The 25,897-nt window shown below is 34.3% G+C and overlaps 2 protein-coding genes across 2 annotated transcripts; both read right to left on the bottom strand.

Moving 5' to 3' along the window:
• Positions 1-4,348: 4,348 nt before the first annotated feature.
• LOC126720582 (G-type lectin S-receptor-like serine/threonine-protein kinase SRK) lies at positions 4,349-5,371 on the bottom strand. The gene is made up of 3 exons (XM_050423186.1): positions 5,218-5,371; positions 4,900-5,050; positions 4,349-4,809 (listed from the first exon to the last, which is right to left on the bottom strand). Exons 1-3 carry the CDS (start codon positions 5,304-5,306, stop codon positions 4,498-4,500), a joined length of 552 nt encoding a protein of 183 aa, XP_050279143.1. The 5' UTR covers positions 5,307-5,371; the 3' UTR covers positions 4,349-4,497.
• A 186-nt stretch (positions 5,372-5,557) lies between these two features.
• LOC126720580 (G-type lectin S-receptor-like serine/threonine-protein kinase CES101) lies at positions 5,558-25,271 on the bottom strand. Its single transcript, XM_050423183.1, has 5 exons — positions 25,117-25,271; positions 23,298-24,472; positions 20,382-20,414; positions 5,881-6,071; positions 5,558-5,790 (listed from the first exon to the last, which is right to left on the bottom strand). The coding sequence occupies exons 2-5, from the start codon at positions 24,445-24,447 to the stop codon at positions 5,563-5,565; spliced, it is 1,602 nt and encodes a 533-aa protein (XP_050279140.1). The 5' UTR covers positions 24,448-24,472; positions 25,117-25,271; the 3' UTR covers positions 5,558-5,562.
• Between the last annotated feature and the right edge of the window lie 626 nt (positions 25,272-25,897).

Here is a 25,897-nt window from a genome sequence, read left to right as displayed (position 1 = left end):
CAAGACAAGATCTTACTTTGAATACTGTCCCATTCCTCTAGACGTTCTTCATTATCATCTGTTATAATAGCAGTCTTGGAAGACTCTTCAGCAGCTGTGGCTTTGGACTTAAGGTTTGGTACTGGCTTAGGAATTGAACCAGTCCCATATCTCCACAGTTTATGACCCTTGAGAAAGACAGTCATATTCTGAGACCATGCATGATAGCTAGTAGGACCATCCAACATGATGATGATAGGACGTATGATATCTCGTTCACTTTGTTGAGCCATAATGAAGAAAATGACCAAAAAGTGAGATTTAGATACCTCAAATGCAGAAACAGAGCCCAAAATCAGAATCTATGCGAAAAACTGAGCAAGATAGGTCCTGTTGAAAATTTTTGACTTGGTCAACGGTCAACGGTCAAGTCAACGGTCAGGTCAAAGTCAATGTTCACGGTCAGGTCTGGTCAAGTCAACGGTTAACGGATGACGTGTGCTGACGTGGCAGTGTGACGTCACACTAGGGCTGACGTGGCAGTTCGTGAAACGAAGCTGGCGTGTGGGGCGTGTGTGAGCGCGTGGGGTGCGTGGAGGACGTTTGGTCTGGCACGTGGGGCGCGTGAGTGAGAGTGACGGCGCGTGGTAGCGCGTGGAGCGTGTTCTCGTGAGGCAGAAACTTCAGGCGGCGCGTGGAGGCGCGTGTGAAGTGTTTTCTGGCCATTTTTGGTTGGGTTTTGCTCGGGATTGTCTGTTCTATCACTCAATGCCTTTTCTTTGACAGTTGGATGAGTAGAACAATGAGATCCGAGAGTTGCTGGGACTGTGGGCGTGACGGCGGTGACTTGCTTCTGACAGTGGCTACTAGATGAAGGCGAGGGCAGCGGAAGAACGCCAGAGATGTCCATAGGAACCAGAAAGTCAGAGGAATGGCTCTAATACCATGTTAAGAATATAAAGTGTGAGAAAGACTAAATAGTCTGTATATTGATGTATGTATAATAATGTACAATAGAGAGCCTTATATAGGCTAGATATGTGTGCAGTACAAGTAAAAGGAGTAAACTACAAGTACAGTATACTAGGCTAAGCCCAATGGGCTAAACTAGTCTAAGCTATACACTAACACTAACACTAATCACATAACTAGGTGGCAAAATAGTAAATTTTACCAAAAATAGAAAAATTGAGATAATTTCGAAAATTGAAACTACTTTCTTTAAGAGATGTCTCAAAACAAATAAGACTTTATTTTGACTTTTAAACTAAAACTTATTAAAGAAAACAAATGTTACTAAAAATGACAAAATCACTGTTTTGGGGCCTATCAAAAGACTGTTTCCCTTTAGCCCTCCAAATTTCATGCAATTCTGATACTGTTGCCCCGATGAGTTTTACTGACACCCCCATTGAGTTTCAGTGCTCTCGCTACTCTAGGAAGGCCTATATTGTCTGTTCCACATCAGAGTAGGAAACTCATAAGAATTTGATCTTGATGAGTCAAAGAAAGGAAGGCATAACTTGTGATGAATCCAAGAAAGGAAGGTATCTCAAGTCTACTATATAAGCAAGCATATAGCACATTTTCCAAGACTACAGGAGAGTTATGTATTTATACACAAATCTAAAAATTTTCAAACTCTCTTAAAACATCAACTGAGACCTATATTTATACAAAAGATTCGGTGATCAAAGTGAGGCAAATCTTTGAGATATTTTCCTGGAGTCATGAATAGGGAGTTCATGTTCAAAAAATCAAGAATAGAATTTGTGGATCTTGAAGCTATGTGTGGTCATATCATGAGTAAATACTACATGAGGTAGTATTAGATTTGGGGTTAAATTTTTTATATAAACCACATGAGGTAGTATTACATGTACAAAATTTATGTGTTGCCTTGAGGATTGATAAATCTCCATAAGGTTTTTACTAAGAAACGGTTTGTTTCATCAATTTTTCTGTGTCATTAGTTTGGTATCTATATGTGATCTATGTATATGTATATGTGATGTTATTCAACTCAGATGCAAAGCATAATTAATTTAATTAATTACTGGGCTAAGAATTGGTTAACTTTATTACTATTGGGACCTAAAACCCTAACAAGACTACTAAGGTTACCAGTGGGGAAACCGGGGTACCCATGTCCCAAGTTTATCCCTAATAAAACCTCTTAGTTTGCTTTTCTTGGATTCTCTTTGGAGTTAATTAATGTTTAATCAACAAAAGTGTGAAAGCGTGAGATCCAAGACACTGAAGATAAGTGGGATTCCTAGTGCGCCTAGGAGGTTTTGCACCAAGGTAATTTTTTATTTATTTTTACATGTTTTGGTCATAGATGAAGGATTTTTCACGGAGATTGGATTTCATTTCGAAAATTAAAAGAATTGCAGGGTTACACAGATGATCCAAATAGAAATATAAAGACAATTGTCCAGGAATGCAGTATACTCTATCTTTACCCTAGCGTTAAGTTTACTCTAGGATTGAATAGAATAGGAGAAGCAGAAGGGAAAATTCGTCATTTTAAGACTGCACCGAATATTGTGAGCCCAATAACAGTTACAGAGGGCATGAGTTCGCATCTTCTGGGGCAGGTTGGCCGTATCTATTCTTTATTAGGAGCAGTATTCTTTTCACTCGACCTTCTTAAAACTTGAAACAGTGAAGTCGGTAAATGATAAAATAAAAATAATATTTTTCTTTGGAAAAATATACCTCTTTATTTTAACTAGGCTTTTGGATGACAATTTCGTGATTGACCCCAAAGACGGTCAATTTTTTGTCTATTTTTTCATGTGGAATTATGACTAAGATAACATAACATGAACTCCGTGGAAAAGTACCATAGGAAAATACGAAGATAAATGAGGGCCCCAGCTTCTATATAATAATGATTATTACAATGAGGACATAAGAACAAAAATTAATTGAAGATTTTATAATGTTCTAGTTGTCCTCCCCCCCCCCCCCCCCATATATATATATATATATATATATATAGCAGGTTCTTTTTTACCCAAAAGAGCGCACAACAAAGATAATCTCGGCAATAGAATAGATTACATAAAACTGTACTCCCAAATTAATTCTACCCTTTCGTTACAGAATCAGCAGATCTCCAAAGGTGAATTTATTTCCTCCTGACAAACATACAAGATAATTAACGAAAGAAAATTGAACCATTTATCAGGCATCCATATCTAAAATGGACAACCTGTTCACCATATAAACTTCCGTTCTTTATTATTACTTTTTTTTTTTTAAATACAATATAGAAATTGTACTTTAGCATAATTTAAATGTATATATGTGTGAAATTCACTCTTAGAGACTTGAACTCCGACCCTTGCCATCCATATCCCACAAGCACTTATACTTATAGAGGGATTATCGCGCCAAGGGTACGTGGTGATGGTTGTTTATTATTAATATTTGCTACAATTGTTTTCCCTGTAATAGAAATCTTTAGATTCGTATACTTTGATTAAGGAGTGGAGCATGTTTTTGGCTTTTAAATCTCTATAGATTACTTTCAATCTTGAATATAAAACTGTACTCCCAAATTAATTCTACCCTTTCGTTACAAGAATCAGCAGATCTCCAAAGGTGAATTTATTTCCTCCTGACAAACATACAAGATAATTAACGAAAGAAAATTGAACCATTTATCAGGCATCCATATCTAAAATGGACAACCTGTTCACCATATAAACTTCCGTTCTTTATTATTGCTTCTTTTTTATTTTTTTAATTTTTTTATACAATATAGAAATTGTACTTTAGCATAATTTAAATGTATATGTGTGTGAAATTCACTCCTAGAAACTTGAACTCCGACCCTTGCCATCCACATCCCACAAGCACTTATACTTACAGAGGGATCATCGCGCCAAGGGTACGTGGTGATGGTTATTTATTATTAATATTTGCTACAATTGTTTTCCCTGTAATAGAAATCTTTAGATTCATACTTTGATTAACGAGCATGTTTTTGGCTTTTAAATCTCTATAGATTACTTTCAATCTTGAATATTTATGGACATATATCAATCCTTGAACAATTCCTTAAATAATGTTAAAACATTTCTTCCAATTGTAGCTTGCTTCTATTTGAATCTGGCTAATATAAAAATTTATGTATAATCAATAATCTACTTTATATAAAGTAATGTAGATTAATATATAAATCTTTTGGAGAGAAAAAAAAAAAAAAAAAAAAAAAAAAAAAAAAAGCATAACAAGATTGAATGTTTTACAAACCTAATCAAAATAGTCTTAAGTTTTTGTTTGGCATATATTCATAGACCACTATCATTTCTTCTCCAAAATGTAACAAAATAAAAGCATAACAAGATATGAGTGTCAACTCATTCTTAAACTCAATTAATTCTTGTCCTGAATTTCTTGATAGTCACATTTTGGCTATTTCTCAGCCAGTTGGCTGTTACTTGTCATATCACGGTTACTCCACACCTAATACACATGCAACATAACAAAAGAAAATCATTCTCTCTATCGTGGATCCATATCAGAAATGGATATTTCATTTGCCGTATGAACTTCAGATTCTTTCTTAGCAATAGTTGCCCCAATTGGTTTCCTTCCATTAGAAAAGGCTGGTTTTTTAGGCAAAGGCAATTGTGTACTTTCATTTGTCAACATAGATAGCATATCTGACATGGTAGGGCGATCAACAGCACCTTCTTCCACACATAAGAGGCTGACATGAATGCATCTTAGCACTTGATTTGCAACAAATGAATCACTAATTGTTGGATCAACTAGCAGGTCAAGTCCTTTATCTTCTTTCCACAAGTCCCATGCCTAAAAAAAAGGTAATAGTTATTTAAAATGTTGGATACACAGAACTATGAAAATATAGATGATCCAAAGTTTTATATTTGTATTACATACATATCCAACTAGATTGAGCACAAGGTCAGACTGATTGAAGCTGTTGTTTCTTCTACCACTCACGATTTCAAGCATCAAGACACCAAAGCTATAGACATCAGATTTTATAGAGAACACACCCTCCATAGCGTACTCAGGAGACATGTAACCACTACACCAAAACATGAAACAAATATTTGCATTTCACATATGAATGAATGAGCTTATAAGAGTGGAAATGTTTAATTAGCAGCCAAATAAATGCAAGTATAGGGCTGCGTTGTTAACTTTTTTTTTTCTTTTTTTTTTTTTCACATGAAGGATGTGTAGTTAACTTACTATGTCCCAACAATTCTATTAGTATTTGCTTCTAGTTCATTTTGTTTGAAAATTCTTGCCATGCCAAAATCAGAGATCTTCGGATTCATACTTTCATCAAGGAGTATGTTGCCAGCTTTTAAATCTCTATGAATTACTTTTAACCTTGAATACTTATGGAGATAGATCAATCCTTGAGCGATTCCTTCGATTATGTTGAAACGTTTATTCCAATCTAGTAACTTGCTTCTATTTGAATCTGTTCAATATAAAAAGATATAAATGGTCAATAATATACTTTATATAAAGTACAACAGATAATTATATATATTCATTGTGAAAAAAATAAAGTCTTCAGAAAAAAATTTAAATGCTTTTCAAACCAAATAAGAAGTAGTCCAAGCTTTTATTGGGCATGTATTCATAGATTAACATCCTTTCTTCTCCAAAAATGCAACAACCCAGAAGCTTAACAAGATTAGTGTGTTGGAGTTTAGATATGAGTATCAACTCATTCTTAAACTCAATTATTCCTTGCCCTGAAATTCTTGATAGTCGCTTTACGGCTATTTCTTGACCTGTTGGTAGTTTCCCCTGTTGTGATGATCAAATAAGGTATAAGCCAATGTTAGATATAAGTTAGTTTAAACATCTCTCTTCATAGTTTTTTATTTTAGAGATTACCTTGTAAACAGGTCCAAATCCCCCCTCTCCAAGCTTGCTTTCTAATGAGAAATTGTTTGTGGCGGTTGTTATACATTCGTAACTAAATACGCTTACATTATGTGCTTTCTTTCTATTATTTGGAATTCCATTTTCTCCAATAGATATCTCTGAACTAAGCAATTGTTTGTCATCATTTGTGTCATTATTACCTGTATAAATTTACATAAATTCATAACTTCCATTTGGGTAACAAATAATCAAGAAATAATCCAACGTGTACAATCTATATGTGAACCATCTACCTTGAAGTACAATTATTCTCCTTCTATGTCGATAACACAATATACAGAAAAAAATTACATGCAGTGCAATGGCGCCGATGGCAATCCATAGCCACTTAGTTTTTCCTGCATTTAGTCATAAGTATATAGGCATCAATAATTATTTGAAAAACCCTCTCTCTCTCTCTCTCTCTCTCTCTCTCTCTCTCTCTCTCTCTCTCCTTGTGATTTTGAAAATTATATATTACTAGTTTATAACCTTATGTTTTATGTACAAATACAATTAAAGACAATCGCAGTTAACACGTACATATACATATGTAATATATTTGTCTCTACCTAATTAGAGACGGACCGTTCATATTCATAGTTTTGTGTTCATATTCATAGTTTTGTGTAAATGACTTATAAATTTGAATTATTTTAGTTATACAAAACAATGGCTCATAAAAGTAAAATTGTTTAAACTATCTCTTATTTTAATTTTATATATAGATTTAGATATATGAATAATTTTTTTATAATTTATTTATATTAGACTTCTCTTTTTCTACACTAAATTAACGCACTAAGCACAAAATTTTAAAAACTTAGATAGGACATGTGGCCGAAAATTAGACTATAATTAAACTTTAGCCATATATACATATATATACACACACATACACATTATTGGATGAGAATCATATCAGATATGAGAGTATGAAATAATACTCTCATTGAAGTTTTTACTGATTTACTCATATATTTCGACTTTTTGTTTTATATAGAATTGTGGCAACACTTAGAATTCTTTTAAATTTGTTAGGGACAGATTCATGTAATTGGCTAATTCTTTGACAAAATGTACTTTACTTGTAATTTGGTAGATCTAGGATGGGTTTAGTACTTCAAGAAACAAGTGTTCAAGTTAAGTATTGAAGCCATGCAAGTCTGACCAAGAAACAAGTGAAGGAAGTGCTATTTATTAAAACTCGATAGCAATCTTGACAGAAAGACTTCTATCAAGATTAATGTTGAAGCTTGACATAAGCTGTATCTGTTGAGAATTACGAAATTAGGTTTTCCAGATCTAATTACACACATATCTATGAGTATTTGTGTAGGGTTTCTTTTCTCACAACCCTAGACATATATAAGGATTATTTTAAGAGTTGTCATAACAGATGCAAGGTAATGCAAAGTGATAATATATGCATATTGTGACCAGAGGCAAAAATTTCTCTAACTCATCATTCTTTCTGTAGAAGCTACTGCGTCTTTACACCAAGGGTTTTGTGACCAAGGAGTTTCCTAATCTTCATTGTTGATGAACTAAAGAACTTTGCAATCAACATCCTCAAGTTGGTGTGTTAGTCACATATTGGGATCCGTGCATAATTGGTTAGTCATGTATTGGAATTCGTGCATTGAACGAAGAGATTGCCACTACAATACAAGTCCAATTAGGTATTGGTGTAAGGGTTCAACTGTAAGTTGGTATTGGATACTAGGATTCCTTTTACTTGTAACCGCTTGTGATTGATAATAGTAGATTCTTGGGAGTGGTGACCTTAAATTCACTCGGTGGGGTTTTGCCTTGGTGGTTTTTCTCATTCGTAAACAAATCACCTGTGTCAAAGTTATTTTCCGCTACATTTAGTATAATTGGTGACTTGTTTGTGCTACCACACTATTGCATGTAATTTGAAAAATTAATTAACTTGGGTAATTAATTAATTTGCAAAGGAGTCAATTCATTTTAATCCAACAGGTGGTATCAGAGCTGGCACACTTTGATTAGGTTTTAATCTTTGCTATGTGATCCATTGACCCCTGTTTGTCATGGAAAGAGGACAGTCTCTTATTATACCTCCTTTATTTAATGACAATAACTATGCATACTGGAAAGTACGAATGAGAACTTTCTTGCAGTCTTTAGATGAGAATGTGTGGCAAACTGTGGAGATTGGTGGGACTAAGTCAAAGGAAGCGTCGGCTGATTGGGATGATCCAAAGATCAAAGCGACAAACTTCAATAGTAGAGCATTGAATGCCATTTTCAGTGTGTTCATGAATGAGGAGTTTAAGAAAATATTCTCAACTAAAACTGCAAAGGAAGCATGAACCATTCTCTAGACGACCAAAGAAGGGACTAAGGCTGTCAAGGATTCAAAGCTCCAAAGGCTCACTACTAGCTTTGTGGAGATAAAGATGGAGGAGCATGAGTCATTTGATAAGTTCTATGCCAAGCTGAAGGACATAGTCAACTCAGCCTTCAATCTTAGGAAAACTATTCCTGAACCCAAAGTTATGAGAAAGGTGTTGAGGTCTCTGCCTGAAAGATTCCATGCGAAGATCACTACCATTGAAGAATCAAAGGATATTGACTCCATTCCTTCGATAGAGCTGATTGGCAACTTGTAAACCTATGAATTGGGTTTGACTAGACTTGGAAAGGAATCAAAAGTAAGAGTATGGCATTGAAGGCCAAGAGTAATAAGACTGATGAGTCTTTAGATGATGAAGATTCCAAGATGAAATCCTACATCACTAGGTAGTTCAAGAAGTTCATGAAGAATGTCAATGGGAAAGGTTTTGATAAAGACCATAAGTAATCCAGTTCTTCACAATTCAGAAGCCAAGATAGAGGAAAGAAGGATGCTAAGGAAGGCAGTCAGTATACTATTCCCTTTGGACCAAAGTGCTTTGGATGTCAAGGTTTTGAACACATGAAACAAGAATGTCCAACATATCTCAAGTCAATTGGGAAAAGCAAGGCTCTTGCTGCTACCTTAAGTGCTTTCACTAACACAGTGGATCCTACTGAGGGGATCGTAGAAGCAGTAAACGAAGAAAAGGACTTGGTAGAATCAAAATTTGAGAAAATGGATGATCAAGATGACATCCATACAGCCTATGCTAAGTTGTTCAAGGTTTCCGAGAAGCATGAGAAATTGTATAGGTTGGCCACTAAGAAGCTGAGTGATGTAGAACTAGATTGAGAGGAGCTCTCTACCAAGGTTGATGAAGCCAACCAAGTCATTGGAGTACTGCGATTTGAGAACAATTTCTTGGTTGAAAGAACCAAGAAGCTTGAAGCAGAGCTGTTTCAAGTCAGAGCTCAATTGGAGAGGACTTTTAGTGCAAAGCACGATAAGATGCTAAGTTTTCAAAAAGCTGCTTCTGACAAAATCGGTTTGGGGTACGATTTCTCTTCTCCTAATATTGCCTCCTCTAGTACAACTGTGTTTTTCTCACCTGCTGATAATGTTAATTTTGAGAACAATGAATTTGAAACTGAAATAGCTAGTGAGAACTTAGATAAGGAAAAATCTATTCTTGGAGCACCCTCTAAGGTTGAAAAGAAAGAGATTAGAAACCCTAGCACTAAGAAGGCAAACAACAAAAAGTCTCAACAAAAGAAGTCGCATTTCAATCATCACTATGGAGCTTCAGGGTATACTCGTCCAAATTGCTATAAGTGGTTAGCCACTCAATAAAGCAATAGTATGGTCTCATCTGGAAGTCAGAATCATTTTTCATCCTCTCTTACTCCTCTTGGAGATCTTCTCAAGGCCCTTATGCTCCTTTTGAACTTGAACGGTTTCAATTATTTCCCCTCTCCTTAGGATCAAAGGTTCGCGCATAGGAAAGGTTCTTCCAAGATGTGGAAGGAAAAATGCTCAAAGTGATTTAGTCACATTCTCTCTCACTCTCTTATGTTTGCATTACTTATTTGTTTTGCTTTTAACTTTTGAGCCAGTCTAGTTTTATGCTTTGTGTGTTTCTTTATGTTTTTGTTTGGTTGCTTTTCAGTTTTTGCTTTATTTGTTTTTCATAAAAAAAAAAAAAAAATCAGAAAAATAGAAAAACAGTGTGTGTATGTGTATATTGGTACTTGTGTAACTTGGATGGCCATTGAAACAAAATTTTCTAAACTTTGTATCTCTTGTAGCTTAGATGAGCATCTCAATGCACAACTAAGCAAGTGAGCTTTGTGGCTCATGTTTGTGATGAGTATGATTAAGATTATCTCTTATATCTTTACACTCATACTATAAAATCCTAAGAGAAAGGCATAAATAATCATCTCACCACTAAAGCCCATCAATCATGTATAACATCTGTGTGCTTCGGCATAGCAAAATTGTGATATTTTTGGCTTACATAATTGGGTATTTCTTCTCTCTCTTCTATGCCCATGCATGATATGTTCAGAAAGTAAAATATGCAAAGAAAAATAAAAGCAAAAAGATCAAAACGCTTTTAAAAATGGTTGCAAGCATGTTTCTAGGAGATGTGGGAGTTATAGGATGTACCTCGAAGGTAATAGTCCTCATCAAGTAGTTATGATTGTGTGTGAGTGTATTTGATTCTCTCTAATCTCAAATCTTCATAATATGAGACACTTATGCACTCTTGCAATGTTTTACACACAACACGCAAAAATTATTTGTTACTTTTGATACATGTGTAGGTACAATGTGATTTGGCCATCACAAGGAATACGTGTTAATATATACTCACTAAACTATCTTAACTTATTTTTGAAATATAAAATTGGTTAGACTTGTTTTGTTTGTGTGTGTGTGTGAGTGCTTTTTTTTTTTTTTTTTTTAGATCTATGGATACTTAACATGTTGGTTGGATCTTTGTTTGAGTAGCTTGCTTGTTGCATTCATCTCTTTGTGTTTTGCCCCCTTGAAAAACCTCTTTTTTGCATCCTTGATAGCTTCTTGATAGGATCTTGAGATTTCTGGATTTCTCCTCGATAGATTCTCAACAAATTCTTTGATCCATCGAGCCATTTTTCAGAACCTTTTGTCTACCCGATATATTCTCAATAGATTCTCGATCCATTGAAGTGAGTTTTACCGTCGACAAATCCTCGATAGCACCTCGATAGATTCATTTTTGTTGAGAATTAGTGTTAAACAGATACTTTGATCCATCAAGCTGCGTTTTCTATAAATAGTTGAGGCACGAATTAGATTTCATTTTTTCACTCTTCTCTCTCAAAGGATCTAATTCTCTCTCGCCCTAAACCTCTTTCTCTCACTCAAATCTCCTCACTCACTCCTATTTCAGCCTATATCAAGTCTCAATCCACTGGTAAGTGTTCTTAAACCCTCACTTTTCATGCATTCATTCATTTTAGACCTAGGTTTTGGGTTTTTTGAAATTTTTTTGGGGTTTTTGAGATTTTTGTGAAATTTTTGGGTTGGGTTGTGTTGATTTGATGTTATATGCTTATGCATTGCATTCTCATTGCATTATAATGATGTTTCATGCATTTTAGGCTTGTGTGCTTGATTAAAATTGTGAGTGCTATTAGTTTGAATTGGGTTTCTACCCATGATATTTTTAAATTCTGCACGTCACATGTTCATGCATTTTTCGTGCGTAAGTTTTTTTTTTTTTTTTGGTTGTGATGTGCTCTCTCTCTCTCTCTCTCTCAGATAGACTGCGCTATGACACCCAAAGTGCGTAAATCCACTTCGACTCAGAATCCTCTTGGTTCCGGGTCTTCTTCTTCCTTTGATCCTATTCCCCCTCTTCATGTTTGGTTTCGTGATAAGAAGGCTCGAAAGGACTTTTTGGTGAACTTCTAGAAATGTGGCGTTCATTTGGAACGCCAAGTTATTCTGTTGGATTTTTCTGACACTCCTCTCCCTACTGTCATTCGGACTCGGGGCTGGGAATCTCTTCTTAAGAGACCCTTGAGGTGTCCCATCATGTTTATACAGGAGTTTTACTCTAATATACACGGTATCGATACCTGTATACCTCAGTTTTCTATGACATTCCGAGGTACACGTATCGTAGTTGCCCCGGATCTTATATCTAAGGTACTACATGTTTCGAGGGTAGCGCATCTTGACTACCCCGGCTGTGAGCGTCTTCAGACTGTGTCCAGGGACAAGCTTCTCTCTCACTTCAGTGAGACTCCTTCCTCATAAGGTGGTAAGCTAAACACCCCATGCTCGGGCTTTGCAAAAGGCCCGAGGTTCCTTAACATGGTGATGACATTCACTCTTACTCCTTTGTCTCACTATAACTCTATCATTGAGTCTCATGCTCACTTTCTTTTGTCTCTTCTAGAGGACCTCTCTATAGACTTTCCCTCTCACCTCATCACATCTATTCTAGATATGTATCAGGATACGACTTCATGTGATAAGCTTATCTTTCTTTCGGCTATCATGCGTATCCTTCGACACTTCATCATTAACATTCCTGACTCTCCTTTCTTTACCACCATGGGTGCCATCAACGCCGGTTCTGTTCGGCAAAGTGAGAACCAGCTTCAACCGATGCGACCACAGACGGAGACAGATGATCATGCTGCTTCTACAGTTCCTCCCTCCTTCTCGGCTCCTTCCACCTTTGATCCTTCGGCAACTGGTGTGACCCTGGAGGCCATCATGGTTTCAACACATGTATGCTCGTTTTGACTCTCTCATCGATGAGATGTGTTAGATGAACACTTGAGTCGGTTGCATCGCCCTGTCAACAGGCTCGCCTTGGTGGTTTCGCTCATTCTCTATCTCCTTCTCCAGAGGCTTCAGCTGATGAGGATGATGATGCTGGTGATGATGTGGATGATGCTAGCTCTTCCAGTGATGTTGAGATGACAACCTCTTAGTGACTTGCCTTTTGTCATTCATGACAAAAAAGGGAAGTAGTTTTGGGTTTGAGAGTAGTCTTGTACTTAGGGGGAGAGTTAGTATAGGACATTTTTTATGGAGGGAGTGTTTATAATTTTTGAGGGATGTAGTGAGGTTTGCATGTACTTTTCTTTTCTTTCTTTATATTAGCCCCTTGTATACCAATCTTGTGTCCGTTTATTTTATAACATACATTGTACCTTATTTTCATATAAATGATGATGAAGTATGTTTTTCTTCACCTACCTCTACATATGTTCTTTCTTTTTTATCTTTATACACACGTTTATTTATGTATGCAATCTTTATTTCTGTTTCACACATGATGCGTTGATAAGTTTTGTTTAAGTGTTTTAGAAAGACAGGTTGTGAAAGTCTACCATGCCATGAACTCTCTTCTTACAAAGTTTTTCAAGAGTTTATGTTAGGGTTGACTTTATTTTGTATTTCAACAAGTGATTATGAATTTAGTGATTTCAGACTTCTCTCATGATTCATTTGTTTGTTATGATTTGTCACGGATTGCCAAAGTGGGAGATTGTTAGGGACATATTTATGTAATTGGCTAATCCTTTGCACTTTACATGTAATTGGATAGATCTAGGATGAGTTTAGTACTTCAAGAAACAAGTGTTCAAGTTAAGTATTGAAGTCATGCGAGTCTAACCAAGAAACAAGTGAATGAAGTGTTGTTTATTAAAGCTCGACAACAATCTTGAAAGAAAGACTTCTATCGAGATTTAATGTTGAAGCTTGACAAAAGCTCGACACAAGCATTATCAGTTGAGAATTACGAAATCATGTTTTCCAGATCTGATTAAATGCATATCCATGAGTATTTGTGTAGGGTTTCTTTTCTCACAACTCCAAACATATATAAAGATTATTTTAAGAGCCGTCACAAGAGATGTAAAGTGATGCAAAATGATAATACATGCATATTGTGACCAGAGGCAGAAATTGCTCTAGTTCATCATTCTCTCTGTAGAAGCTATTGCGTCTTTACGCCAAGGGTTTTGTGACTAAGATACTTCTTGATCTTCATTGTTGATGAACTAATGAACTGAAGAACTTTGCAGCCAACATTTTCCTCAAGTTGGTGTGTTAGTCATGTACTGGAATCCGTGCATCATTAGTTAGTCACGTACTGAAATTCGTTTATTGAATGGAGAGATGCCACTATAATACAAGTTCAATTAGGTATTGGGATAAGGGTTCAACTGTAGGTTGGTATTGGGTATTGGGATTCATTGAATAGTTGAATTCTCTAGGATTAGAAAAAAGAAAAAATTACTCTCAAATATAAAATTCATAAAATAGTATCATTCTTTTATTAAAACATATGAAAAAGTCAAACACCGAAAGATACCTCTCATATCATTTAAATTGTGGTAATTATCCAAATCAAACCTTTTGTTAGGTAGAGTACTGTTCTTCTTCTTTCAATAATTTATTTTATTTTATTTTATTTTTGGGTTACCAGATGTGCATCATTTAATGTTTGTTACCAGAAGTTAAAGTACCAAATTATTATTATTATTATTATTATTGTGGCGACATTATTTCTTTTAATTTTTTGTTAGAGTATTAAATAAATTAACTTGTTATATTTTAGGTTTGGAGAGTTTGCTTTGGAAAATTTGTTAGTTGCAAGAGGTTTAGTGGTGGCAAACCATGACAAAGTACAAAAGTTTTATTAAGTTCAAGAAAATGACCCAAGTTCAAGTCAAGAAAGACACAAGTTCAACACATGAAAAATAATGATTATTATTATTATTACTATTATTGGAATCTCGAGTTCATCTCGATTGATCAAGATTGGAAAAATTAGTAACAAAAAAAAGTCCATAACTTATTTGTTTCAAGCCTGATTTGTGATCCATTTGTTACTCCATTACAAGGAAATTATAAGCCATCTATAGAAAGGCTTTGGAGACATTTTTTTTTTTCTTTATTTTTTGGTATAGCTAGGGTATTCATAATGGAGTTCTCTCAGTTTCACCAAATCGGGGACATTCAAAGTAGATGTGAAAATCAATTGGGGAAGAAGTTGAAGTCATACTTCCAATCACAAACTTGCTACTGTGAATCAAATCTTCAAGAGTTTGCTGGATTCAGTCAGAGGTTTTGGTCATAAACACTACTATGTCATTCGTGAAGGACTTCACTAATATAAGAGTTTAGAGGTTCGAAAGCAGAAGATTTCTATTGTAAGTCATCTACGAGTTATAGAGTCTAGGTAAAGAATTTACTTAGTGTTAGGTTCTAAATGTTTAGAACAATTGGCAAATCGTGAACACAAACTTGTTTAGATATAGATCTTAGACTCTATAGGTATTATTAAACAATGCTCAAGGTGATTCAAGTCAAGATTTAAGAACATACAAGTTGCAAGAAAAAGATTTCATAATCTGTCTGGTTCGATCGATCAAGAGACAGGCTCGACCGATCGAAATTTCTATTTGAAGAATTTTAATAAAGCCCAAACAGCAGCTCAAGCCCATTAAGGATTAGGGTTTCTGATCTACTTCTCCCAATATATAAAGGAAACCCTAAGCACATTTTTATAAGACTTTTAGAGAGAGAAGAGTGTGCCTCTTTTGTATTTAGGGTTTTGTACCTAAAAAGCTCTCTCTCATATCTTCTACCGGTGTTATTACTTGAAGAATCTCAAGATCCGGTATTGTAGAAATTGCTGCCTTCTCTAGTCATCAAAGGTGCTGATGATCTAAACCTTCAAGGGTGGTCTTGGAGTTACAAACAGGAGAGTTTGTGTTGCTAAACCTTTGAGTGGGATCTCAAAGTCACAAACGTGGGTGTTTGTGTTTTGCAAAATCCAAGAAAGAAGAAGTCTGTGGTCTCGGAGCTTGCAGGTGGTTGTGTTAGTAAGTTTCTACTGGTGGGTAGCAATTGGATTTTAGTGGTCTAAGTCGCTATTGTAAAACTTTGATTCTTTTATAGTGGATTTAGTTTTACCTTGAGGATAGCTAGGTTAAATCCTCCCTAGGTTTTTACTGGTTTGGTTTCCTGGGTCATCATATCTTTGTGTTCTTTATATTCTGCACTTTACATTGATATGATTATATGATTGTGTTAACCTAGATCTGAAATTTGGACTAAGTAATCACTTGGCTAATTTACTAGGTTAATCCAATTGTGTTTTAAGGAGTCTAAAAATGTACACTTAGATTATAAACTTCTCTCAATATAGTGGATTTTCATTTGAGAAGGTTACCACCCCCCCCCCCCCCCCCTTCATTGGTTTTTACTTTGGGACAATTTGCTCAGTTGTTTTTCCTAGGTCACCAAACTTGGGTTATGTTATTTCAATTGCATTTATAATTTTAAACAAAATTGGTGTTGATTGTTTAACCAAAGCCTTAAGCATAATTTGATTAACGAATTACTTGGCGTAAAACTAGTTAATCAATACAACTGAGGTCTAAAAACCCTATCAATTGGTATTATACTAGGTATACTCAGATTGGAATTTATTTTCTTGAATGTGATGCTTGACCCTTGTATAATGGATCGTGGATGCTCTTTGACTATATCCCCACTCTTTGATGGTTCAAGCTATGCTTATTGGAATGTGCACATGAGAGTATTTAAAATCACAAGGTGAGGATGTGTTATGACAGGCTGGACTCCACCTGAAGAGCTCTATGATCAATGGAAAAAAAAAAAAAAAAAAAGTGGCTAAGGCTGAACTTAATAGTAAAAGCTTGAATGCAATATTTATTGTCGTGTTTCAAGAAAAGTTTAGGCAATTTTCTAATGTAGAAATTACTAAAGAAGCCTGGACCATCTTAGAAACCACATATGAGGGAACTTTGTCTATTAAGAACTCAAAACTTTCAAATGTTTACCTCTAGGTTTGAAGAGCTTAGGATCTAAGAAGATGAAAATTTTGATGAATTTTATATCAAGCTAAATGACATAGTCAACTCTAACTTCAACCTAGGTGAGAGGTATTCTAAATGCAAAATTGTAAGGAAAATCCTTAGGTCCTTACTTGAAAGATTTAAGCCTAGATTCACCGAAAGTAGATGGCATGTGGAGGTAGAATCCTTCTAGACTTATGGGATGACATTACCCTAGGGAGGAAGAGAGTGATGATGTGGAAAATCTTCATATTACCAATGTAGGGAATTAATACGAAATTCCCAAACTTGTGAGAAACAAAACAGAGAAAACACACGTCCAAGAAAAATAATCACACACACAAGATAGTATTTACGTGGTTCGCAAATTTGTCTACGTCCGTGGAGTTGTAGGGATTTCACTATTATCAGGGAAAAATACAAAGTGCGGCAGAAAATCTCCCATTAAAAACCACGCAACATTATTTTTGGTCGGGTCGTCATTCGAATCAAACACAACTAGGCTCCACAAAGCCCAACAACCAACTAGATGGCATATGGAGGAATAGCCTAGTGCATGGCTAACCTTAGTGGGAAAATGAAGATTTAACATAGGTGGGTTTTATTTAAGCAAATCATAAGCACGTTTCCAAGCATGAAATATGGGAATACTTCTAGGAATTGGAGTAGGATCACTTGAAAGAGGGGATACTGAAACCTCTATTTCCTATCATGGGAGGGAGTCCACAAACTTGGCTCATACATGTTTAATTAGAGTTTATTTAAGGGAGAATTCTTTAAAAAAAAAGAGAGTTTTAATTTAAGTCCTTTAAATTATGTTCTTGCTTATAAATTGCATTTATGTTCAAGTTCGTTAAAATATGTTCTTACCTATAACTTCCCTTTACATTCAAGTTCTTTAAATTATGTTCATCCTTGCTTTCAATTCATGTCTTTTACCTTTAAGCTCTCCTCATTTTCCTTGTTATCAAGCTCTCCTCATTTTCCTTGTTATCATTCTCATGGGTACAAGGGTTCAAGGGAGCTACCTCTCTAGCTAGCACCTTGAACCTTAGATTACCAAAAAATAAGAAGTTTGGGTAAACAAACTTCCAAAATTGTGTTTCCAAAAAGATAAAAAAGACCCAAATGACAATCCTTCACCCCCCCCCCCCCCCCCTTAAAATTGGTCTTTACAAGGAATAAAATGCAATCAATGCCATTTTCAAAATCCTTTTCCAAAAGGAGGTTAAGTTTAGGTTTTTTCCTTACATAAAAATGAATAAAAACCATGGTTTTCACTAAAACCATGGAAACCCATTTCTTAAAAACCTTTTTAAAAAATGATTTTGACCTAAGTTTTGGGCATTTTCTTTCAAAAACATGGGAATTCATTTTTCCTAAAATAAAATGATTTTATTCCTAAACTCCTATTCTTTCAAAACCCCTTTTTCAACTAAGCTTTTCTGCCTTAAAAGATGAACAAAACCATGAAAACCCTTTTCTTAAAAACCTTTCTTTTTTAATGATTTTAGATCCAAATCTTGGGAATTTTCTTTCTGAAAATATTGGAAATTCTTTTTCCTAAAACAAGTTTTCCAAAATGTCGTTGAAACCAATATGGCTTCAAAAATTCTTTTTCCCAAATTAAGTTTGTACTCATCTTGTTTCTAAATGGTTTTAATTTCAAGAATTTATTTTTCCAAAACCCACATTCTTCATATGAGTTTCCCTTAAAAGTGAGTAAATCCATGAATTTTTATATCAAAACCATGGAAATCCATTTTAAACGCAAACCCTATTTTACTCATAGGTCTAGATTTCAACTTTGGGTATGATTTTCTAAAAGGCATGGTAACAAGTTTTCAAAATGGTTTTTGAATCTTAAATTTTTACTACTTTTAAGGCTTATAAAAGTTCTTTTTACTCTCCAAAAACACATTTTCTTAAAATTAGCACTTTTTATGCTTTCTCATCAAAGAAAAAAAAAAAAAATATATATATATATATATATATATTTATATATATATGTGTATTTTTTTCCCCCAAAAGGTCAAGAGATTTTTCCAAAAGAAAACACTCATCTTTTTGAAAGAAAATAAAAAAGAGTTGTTTTTTACATAAAATTTTTTGAATCGTTTGATTACACATTTTTGTTGAGATTTGTGTCTATGATTCACATCCATTGAATCAATAGACTCCTATCAAGCAAACATGTTCCCCCTTCCCCTCCCCATACACTAACCAATTTTGGGTTTGTTGTGTTTTGCATGAGAATGAGCTCAGAAAATAAGTTTGCATATTGATTAAAAGTGCATATGATGACATCATTCCTCTCTTCTCTTTTAGCTTCTTTAAAGTTATATTTCACACTATATATATATGGTAAATATTATACTCATAGGTTAGTTATACATATTTAATTTAGTTTTCACATGCTTCTTACATATATTCACTTGTTATTTAATGTATAAACAAATACTCACATGATATGTATATATATTATTTGAACAAAAATATTTCAAAAAACCGAAATGCCAAGTATTTAATTTTAATTTTTTTCCCTAAAATGTGTACATTGTGGTCAAATTAAAATGAGATACAATCCTTTGGATAGGTGGTGTGGGGTGCTGAGCACCTTCCCCACCCGTAACTGAACTTCCGAGTCCAAAATCTTTGGTTTGAGACGTTGTTTTACCTTAATTAATTAATAACTAGTGAATCGGCTTTTTTAATTAAATAGGTAAAACAAATTAGACAAATAGGTGACTAATCACACCTTAATCCAATGGTTGGTTTTGACTCGTTTAAAAAAAAAAAAAAACAAACAAACAAACTCACACACACACACACACCCCTCACCTAAAATCACATGCACACATACGACACCAAGCACCATTGTGGAAATGCTCCAAGGGTCGGACCCGAGAGGGTCTTGTACCCGCGCCGAAGGGCGTCCACAATAGTTTGAACCTTAGACTTGTTGCTGTAAATCAAATCTATAAGAGGTTTTGGGAGTTGATATGAGGTTTCGGTCAAGAACACTTATACATCATCCGTGAAGGCATTCATACATGAATAGTTCAAAGATTTTGAAGTAGTAAAAGGTTTCTGTTGTAAGTCACCTATGGGTTGTAGAGTCTAGATAAATGTTTTACTTAGACTGTAACTTCTCTCAATATAGTTGATTGTCTTTTGGGAAGGTTTTCCTCGAGTAGTTTTTAATTTGGGACAATTTGTTCCATTAGTTTTCCTTGTGGGTTATGTTATTTCCGATGCATTTACTATTTTACATAATATTGGTGTTGATTGTTTAACCAAAGCCTTAACCATAATTTAATTAACTAATTACTTGGTTGAAAATTGGTTAAGTGGTATTGCAGGGGTCTAAAAACCCTAACAAACACTTTCTTGAATTGTAGAAGAACAGATATTGGAAACAAAATCTAAAGAAAACACACACACACACACAAAAAAAAAAAAAAAAGTTAAGAAAATCTATAACACTTAAAAGACTACATTTTCTTAAAAAATGTTCTTTTTTTTTTGGGGGAAGGGGGGGGGGGGGTGTTGTCATAGCAATCAGCTTCATTTATTTCAAAAAAAAAAAAATTATAAAGAAAAAACCTAACCTTCATCTCAACTGAATTAGACCTACAAACTAGTATTTTTTTTTTAATTCATTTTAAAAATAGAGTGAAAACGAAATTAAAGAAAGCACGAACCTGACTGAGTAGTTGAATTCTCTCGGATTGGAACTGGAAGGAAAAAAAGGATAAAACCTTAAATAAAAATTCATAAAACACTATCATACTTTTATTAATTAAAAATAAAATTATAACAGACAAACACATATAGATCAGATACATCTCATATCATTTAAATTGTGGTAATTGCCCAAATCAAACCTTTGTTAGGTCGTCTACTGTTCTTCTTTCAATTGTTTTTTTTTTTTTTTTTTTTTTTTTTTTTGGTGATAGTCAATCATTTAATGTTTGATACCAAAAGTTAAAATACAAAACTTTTTTTTTTTCCATTTTAAACATTTAAATTTGTATAAATGTTTTTAAAAATTATTAATAACGTGGCTGTTTTTTATTAAATTCTACGTCGACTCTTCGTTCCAAACTTGAAATATTTATGTTATTCTTGTCAAGATATTTAACTGAATATCTTGAAAAAAGAATAACATAAATGTTGTGGGATTGGCTCAGGGGTTGGTAGCGTGAATCAAACTTATCCGCTAGAGGTGTTAAGTTAGTTTCGGTATTTATATTTTTTTCAATTTGATTTCTATCAAGTCTTTTGCTTAGGAGTGTAGTGGGCAACTAAGTGTGTGTTTGGCTCCAACTTAAAAAACCAGCTTATTTTACTATTTAACTTACTTTTGTTACTATTCATGGGTCCTATTGTACTTTTTGATACTATTTATAGGTCCTACTGTACTATTTCAGCTAACTTTTACCTTTATTTATAATACTTTTAGTAAAGAGTTTTCAGTTTCAGCAAAATAAACGGATCCCAAAGAGACCGTAAGTCTTTATTTTATCTTTCATACATTGTGGAGTCCTTTTAATTTTTATCTAGAAATTAGAAAAAATTTTGGTTGTCAAAGTTGGTGAAGCTCTGTTGTGTGGTTCAAGTTCAAAGAAACAAAAAGACCCCCCAAAAAAAAACATATGCCAAAGAGAGAGGTTACACCAAAGATGTGCGGCAAAAAACAATATTTTAATAACATTGTTAGCCATGTCATATTTTTCCATCCATCACTTAAAGGTAAGGATCTTTTAGACATAATATCAAAAGGTTAAGGACTAAATTAACACATTTGAACGGTTAAGGACCAAATTGACAAACAATATAAAGGTTAGAGACCAAATATGTAGTTTACCCAATTTATTATTATCTTTATTATTATTATTATTATTATTATTATTTTCTTTTGAGAAAGTGTAGTAGTTAATTTGGTTTGATATATCTAATAGGGAAGGGCTTGTGTCCAGTGAAAGTAATCACTGGACACGTCAAGATTTGGATACGTGTAAGCAATCCAACGTGTCCAGTGATAATTTTCACTGGACACAAGCTGCACTTGTCTAATATATCTGACCGATACTGCAATACAACTGGGTCTCGAAAATCTAATATTTCATATATCTATCTCTAATGCCCCACAACCCTACCACAACAGTTATCTCATTTTCTAACAAAACACTTCCAATTACCTAGTAGATGTAAAGCTAAAGTTTCTTTAAAAGAAACATATGTGATCAAAAGGATCAATTTAAGAGATATTTTCCTATCAATTTGGATTTCTATACATCAACATCCTCCGTTGTAGCAGAAAATCTGAAAACCAATCAGCTTAAAAAATAAATAATAAAAAAAAAAAATTCAGTATATATATCAGTTGCTGCTGGCTGGATTTTATTTTATTTATTTTTTAAACAAAATAATTAACTGATGGTCACTAATATGAAAGAGAGAGAGAGAGAGAGGGTATACCTTCCATGACATAAAACTCAAGAAAATTATGGTTTTCAGAGCAAGATTGAAGAAGAAGGTGAACATCAATGAGAATGAGAGATTGTGTGTTTGGGTTTTATGAAGTGCACGGTTTTGTTTGTATTTATTTAACTATGATTAAACTGTTGTAGGCTTTCACTAAGGCAAATTTATTGCATTATAGTGTTGAGAAATGTTATGTCCACAACATTTTCACAATACTATCACAATAAATCCTATGTGGCAGGATTGTTATTTGCTATTACTAGTGGGCAAGAAAGTAATTTCAATAGTGGGTTGAAATTAAAAACTTGTCACAACCTACTAATTAAGATTTGTTGTGAAAATCTTGTAAACATATATGTTGTGAAAATGCATATCACTTCTCATATAGCGATACCACTTGTCATTATGAATTAACTCTCTAAATTTTTTTTTTTTTTTTTTTTTTTTTTTAAAGATAATCAACTTCTGCTTTTATATAAATCATTAATTAGATATTAGATATTGAATATTTTTTTTTTTTAAATTTTCAATTTATGGTTCTCTATTATTAATGCAACTCTAAAAACTTGAGGTAATAGGTTGGGACTCCAACTAATATACAACCATTTGAAGTCCACGCCTTACTAATATGAAAACTTCTATTTAGGCTATAAATGATGTGAGACAAACAGAGCCAACTCCTTTTAAATTTAATTCAAACAAGATTTATAAGTTGAGATCCATCTTAATTATTATTAAACTATTTTACATTTTCAAATTTGCTAATTTTCTTGATGAACAAGTATGTATTTTTTCACAATTTGCTTGATTAATTTATTTTGACAATATGTAGTAAACACTAAGATCAAGATATTTTACCCCTTAATGAGATAGAATGATTTTATATAATAAACTTATAAAAACTAGGTTCACCAATCATGGATTGTTAAAAGATGTATATAATTTTACTACAATTGACTATTTATGTTATCATCAATAAATTAAAAGTATTAATTTGATATGTTATGGACTTATTTACAAACTTTGAATAATTCAAACTTAAATCTACATACGTATATTTTCAACATTTATATATTATTATTTAAACTAGTTTATTGTTCATAGCATACGTAAAGAACTGGTAAACTTACCGGTCTCAGTCTGAGAAGGCTTTGGTGATAGAATATAGACTTGGTCTGAATTTTCCATATCGGTTGGTGTGAAGTTCGAAATAGTTGTCCAAAATCGGCATCCAGTCCAATTTCCAAGTAGAGTAGTATAAGCTACACAGCTACAGTTGGCCGAGCAATTAGCTTTACAATCAATCATGCCAAGATTTGGATCTGGAATAGTATAGCTCGCATCACCATTTACAAGATAACTACGATTAAGTTCAACTGTGTAACCAGGTTGCCTACACACTGACAGGTTCCACTTCTGACATCCTCCATCAATGTTATAGCCGTAACATTCATCTGTTCGGGCCATGGATTTTTGACCTTCATGTAATCTCCCCATATCTGTAAGGGTCCACTGCGATGGCTGAATTTGATTTTCAGAGTCGAAAGAGAAGGATTCTTCATCATCATTTGAAACAATGTTGAAATGATACATAGATGTTAGATTTGGTGAAATATTCTCAAATTGGTTCTCTCTCAAGACCCCACTTTTCCAATAAACCACCTGTCTTCGCCGAATGACCAATTGGCTTCCCTCCCATTCAAGACTAAAAGGTCCTGGAATAGGGAGGTCCCTTGTTAACCATGACCTGAGTGACCACGTTTGACCAGTTTTGTGGTTTATTCCTAATTTCATACCCGGTACAAGCGTGTTCCCTGGATTATCAAAACTTTGCCATAACACCCTCTTTGTAGAACCATTGGAGTACACTTCTTGGAAGATGAAATTGCCGGAATCCAATAAAGTAGCGACAGTGTTATTGGTAGGTTGAGTAGAAGAGTATAGTGTCATGAGGTTCCCAGCTTGGCCCATAACTATCAATGCTCCTGCTTTGTTCTCCAAACCAAGCACGTTGGAGTCGTTAGCACCTGAAATCCACAAGTAAGTCTTGCTGGGACCAGAAGTACTTGAAATCACCAAAAATGTGCAGTTACGTTCAAATAGACTAGACCACGTGAACGTCAAAGTGAACCTCCCTTCTGAAGAAACTAGCCTACTTGAGGAAGTGAGCATATCACCAGGTTTGAGAGTATCAGGTACTTGCTGAGCATGAGGAGTCCAGAAGGATGAGAAGAAGAGCAGCAGGAACAGAAATTTGAGAAGTTGTACGTTGGTAGCCATGAATGATAACTGAATTCCCCTGTTGCTGAAATGGATGAAATGCAAATAAAAGAGTTATTTTAATATTAAATTTAATTAATTGGCGTTATTCTATGAGGAATTGCTTTATACTTAGGGTTGTATTTATTATACACAAATTGTTACGCGCAGTTTTACACATCAAACTATTTCTGAATTGAAACCGTGACTTAAAATTACAATTTCTAATTTGGAAATCATTCAGTTCAAAAATGGAGTGTGTGATAGCTTATGTGCAACAAGAATATAGTCCTACATCAAATTTAATAATACAAAAGAAGAAGAAGAAGAAGAAGCAGCACACAGTCTTTTATTCTCGCCTTCATTGGTAAAGACGAAAGGGTGAAAAAGAACACTTCTCATTGGTGTAACAAAAGTAAACATAAAGTGTGAAACATAGATAAAGTGTAAACAGATAGATAAAAACCAGTGAATCAGATTTTATTGTGCGTTTGGCAAGTTAGTAAAAACGCAAATCTGGAAGAGAAAAGCCCGTTTGTGAATTTGAACCAGGGAGTTACAACACCAAGACGCAGAAACAATCGAACCTCCCTTAAAAGTTTACATCTTCTTCATAAAATAACCTTACTTTTATTTTAAAAACCCAATCTTATCCCTCTTCAATATAAAGCAAAATTCAGCAACGGTTACCTGTAGAGAGCGGCGGAGAAGCAGTGGACTTCAGCAACGGTGCAGATTAAACCCACCACAAGGATACATGAGGAGAAAGGAGTACAGGAGGGTGAAGCTTGACAATTTCATGAGGTTTATTGCACTTCAGCGTCACTACTGATATTTTACATATGTGCATAACAGAGGGGAGACAGCTAAAAAATAATAATAATAAAAAAGTGAGTGGTTGAGTTGAGGGAAGGTGGATGTGGGTGCGTATTTATCGTAAAATGCTAAAAGAGTTTTCCAAAAAAAAAAAAAAAAAAAAAGTTATGTTAGCCACGTAGGATAAATCAAGTGTAAACTAATAACTATATTATAACTTAAGAATATAGTTATAGAATGCAACTAATAAGGGTATTTTTGGCAAGCAAAGCCTATAAAGGCTGACGATACCAACAGAACTGTCGGTCCCATAAAAGCTGACGGAGCTTTCAAACGATGATGTAACAATAAAAGCCGACGGACGTGTCTCCCCCATATTGATGGAAGATTCTTGAGCGATGGGTGACCATAGACCAACGAAGTGGAAAAGCCGACAAGTGCTACATGGCCTTACTTGGTCCTCACGAATACTCATATATGGAAACATCTTCCATATCACGTACAAAAACCCTACTACTCACCCATATCTCCCTTATATGGAAAGACACTTTAAACTCTCGAAAACTCTAATGCTAGATCTTCCCTACAAGGAAAAATCCTCATTCTCAAGGGATCTGGATTCGCTACTCTCCACTATATAAGTTTTAGGCCATAT

Source organism: Quercus robur, chromosome 4, assembly GCF_932294415.1.
Source record: "Quercus robur chromosome 4, dhQueRobu3.1, whole genome shotgun sequence".
NCBI lineage: Eukaryota > Viridiplantae > Streptophyta > Magnoliopsida > Fagales > Fagaceae > Quercus > Quercus robur.
The sequence above is the reverse complement of the archived record's forward strand: the minus strand, read 5'-3'. Positions and strand labels throughout refer to the sequence as shown.

Excerpts from the sequence above, each read along its gene's own strand:
- LOC126720580 (XM_050423183.1), bottom strand. The coding sequence starts at position 24,447 with ATGGCTACCAACGTACAACTTCTCAAATTTCTGTTCCTGCTGCTCTTC. Across the intron at positions 20,415-23,297 it reads GCCTTCTCAGACTGAGACCG|TTCCAATCCGAGAGAATTCA; the intron begins GTAAGTTTACCA and ends TTTTCCTTCCAG. Across the intron at positions 5,791-5,880 it reads GATTTGGACCTGTTTACAAG|GGGAAACTACCAACAGGTCA; the intron begins GTAATCTCTAAA and ends TCATCACAACAG.
- LOC126720582 (XM_050423186.1), bottom strand. The coding sequence starts at position 5,306 with ATGAATCCGAAGATCTCTGATTTTGGCATGGCAAGAATTTTCAAACAA. Across the intron at positions 5,051-5,217 it reads AATAGAATTGTTGGGACATA|TGGTTACATGTCTCCTGAGT; the intron begins GTAAGTTAACTA and ends GTTTTGGTGTAG. Across the intron at positions 4,810-4,899 it reads TGCTCAATCTAGTTGGATAT|GCATGGGACTTGTGGAAAGA; the intron begins GTATGTAATACA and ends CCTTTTTTTTAG.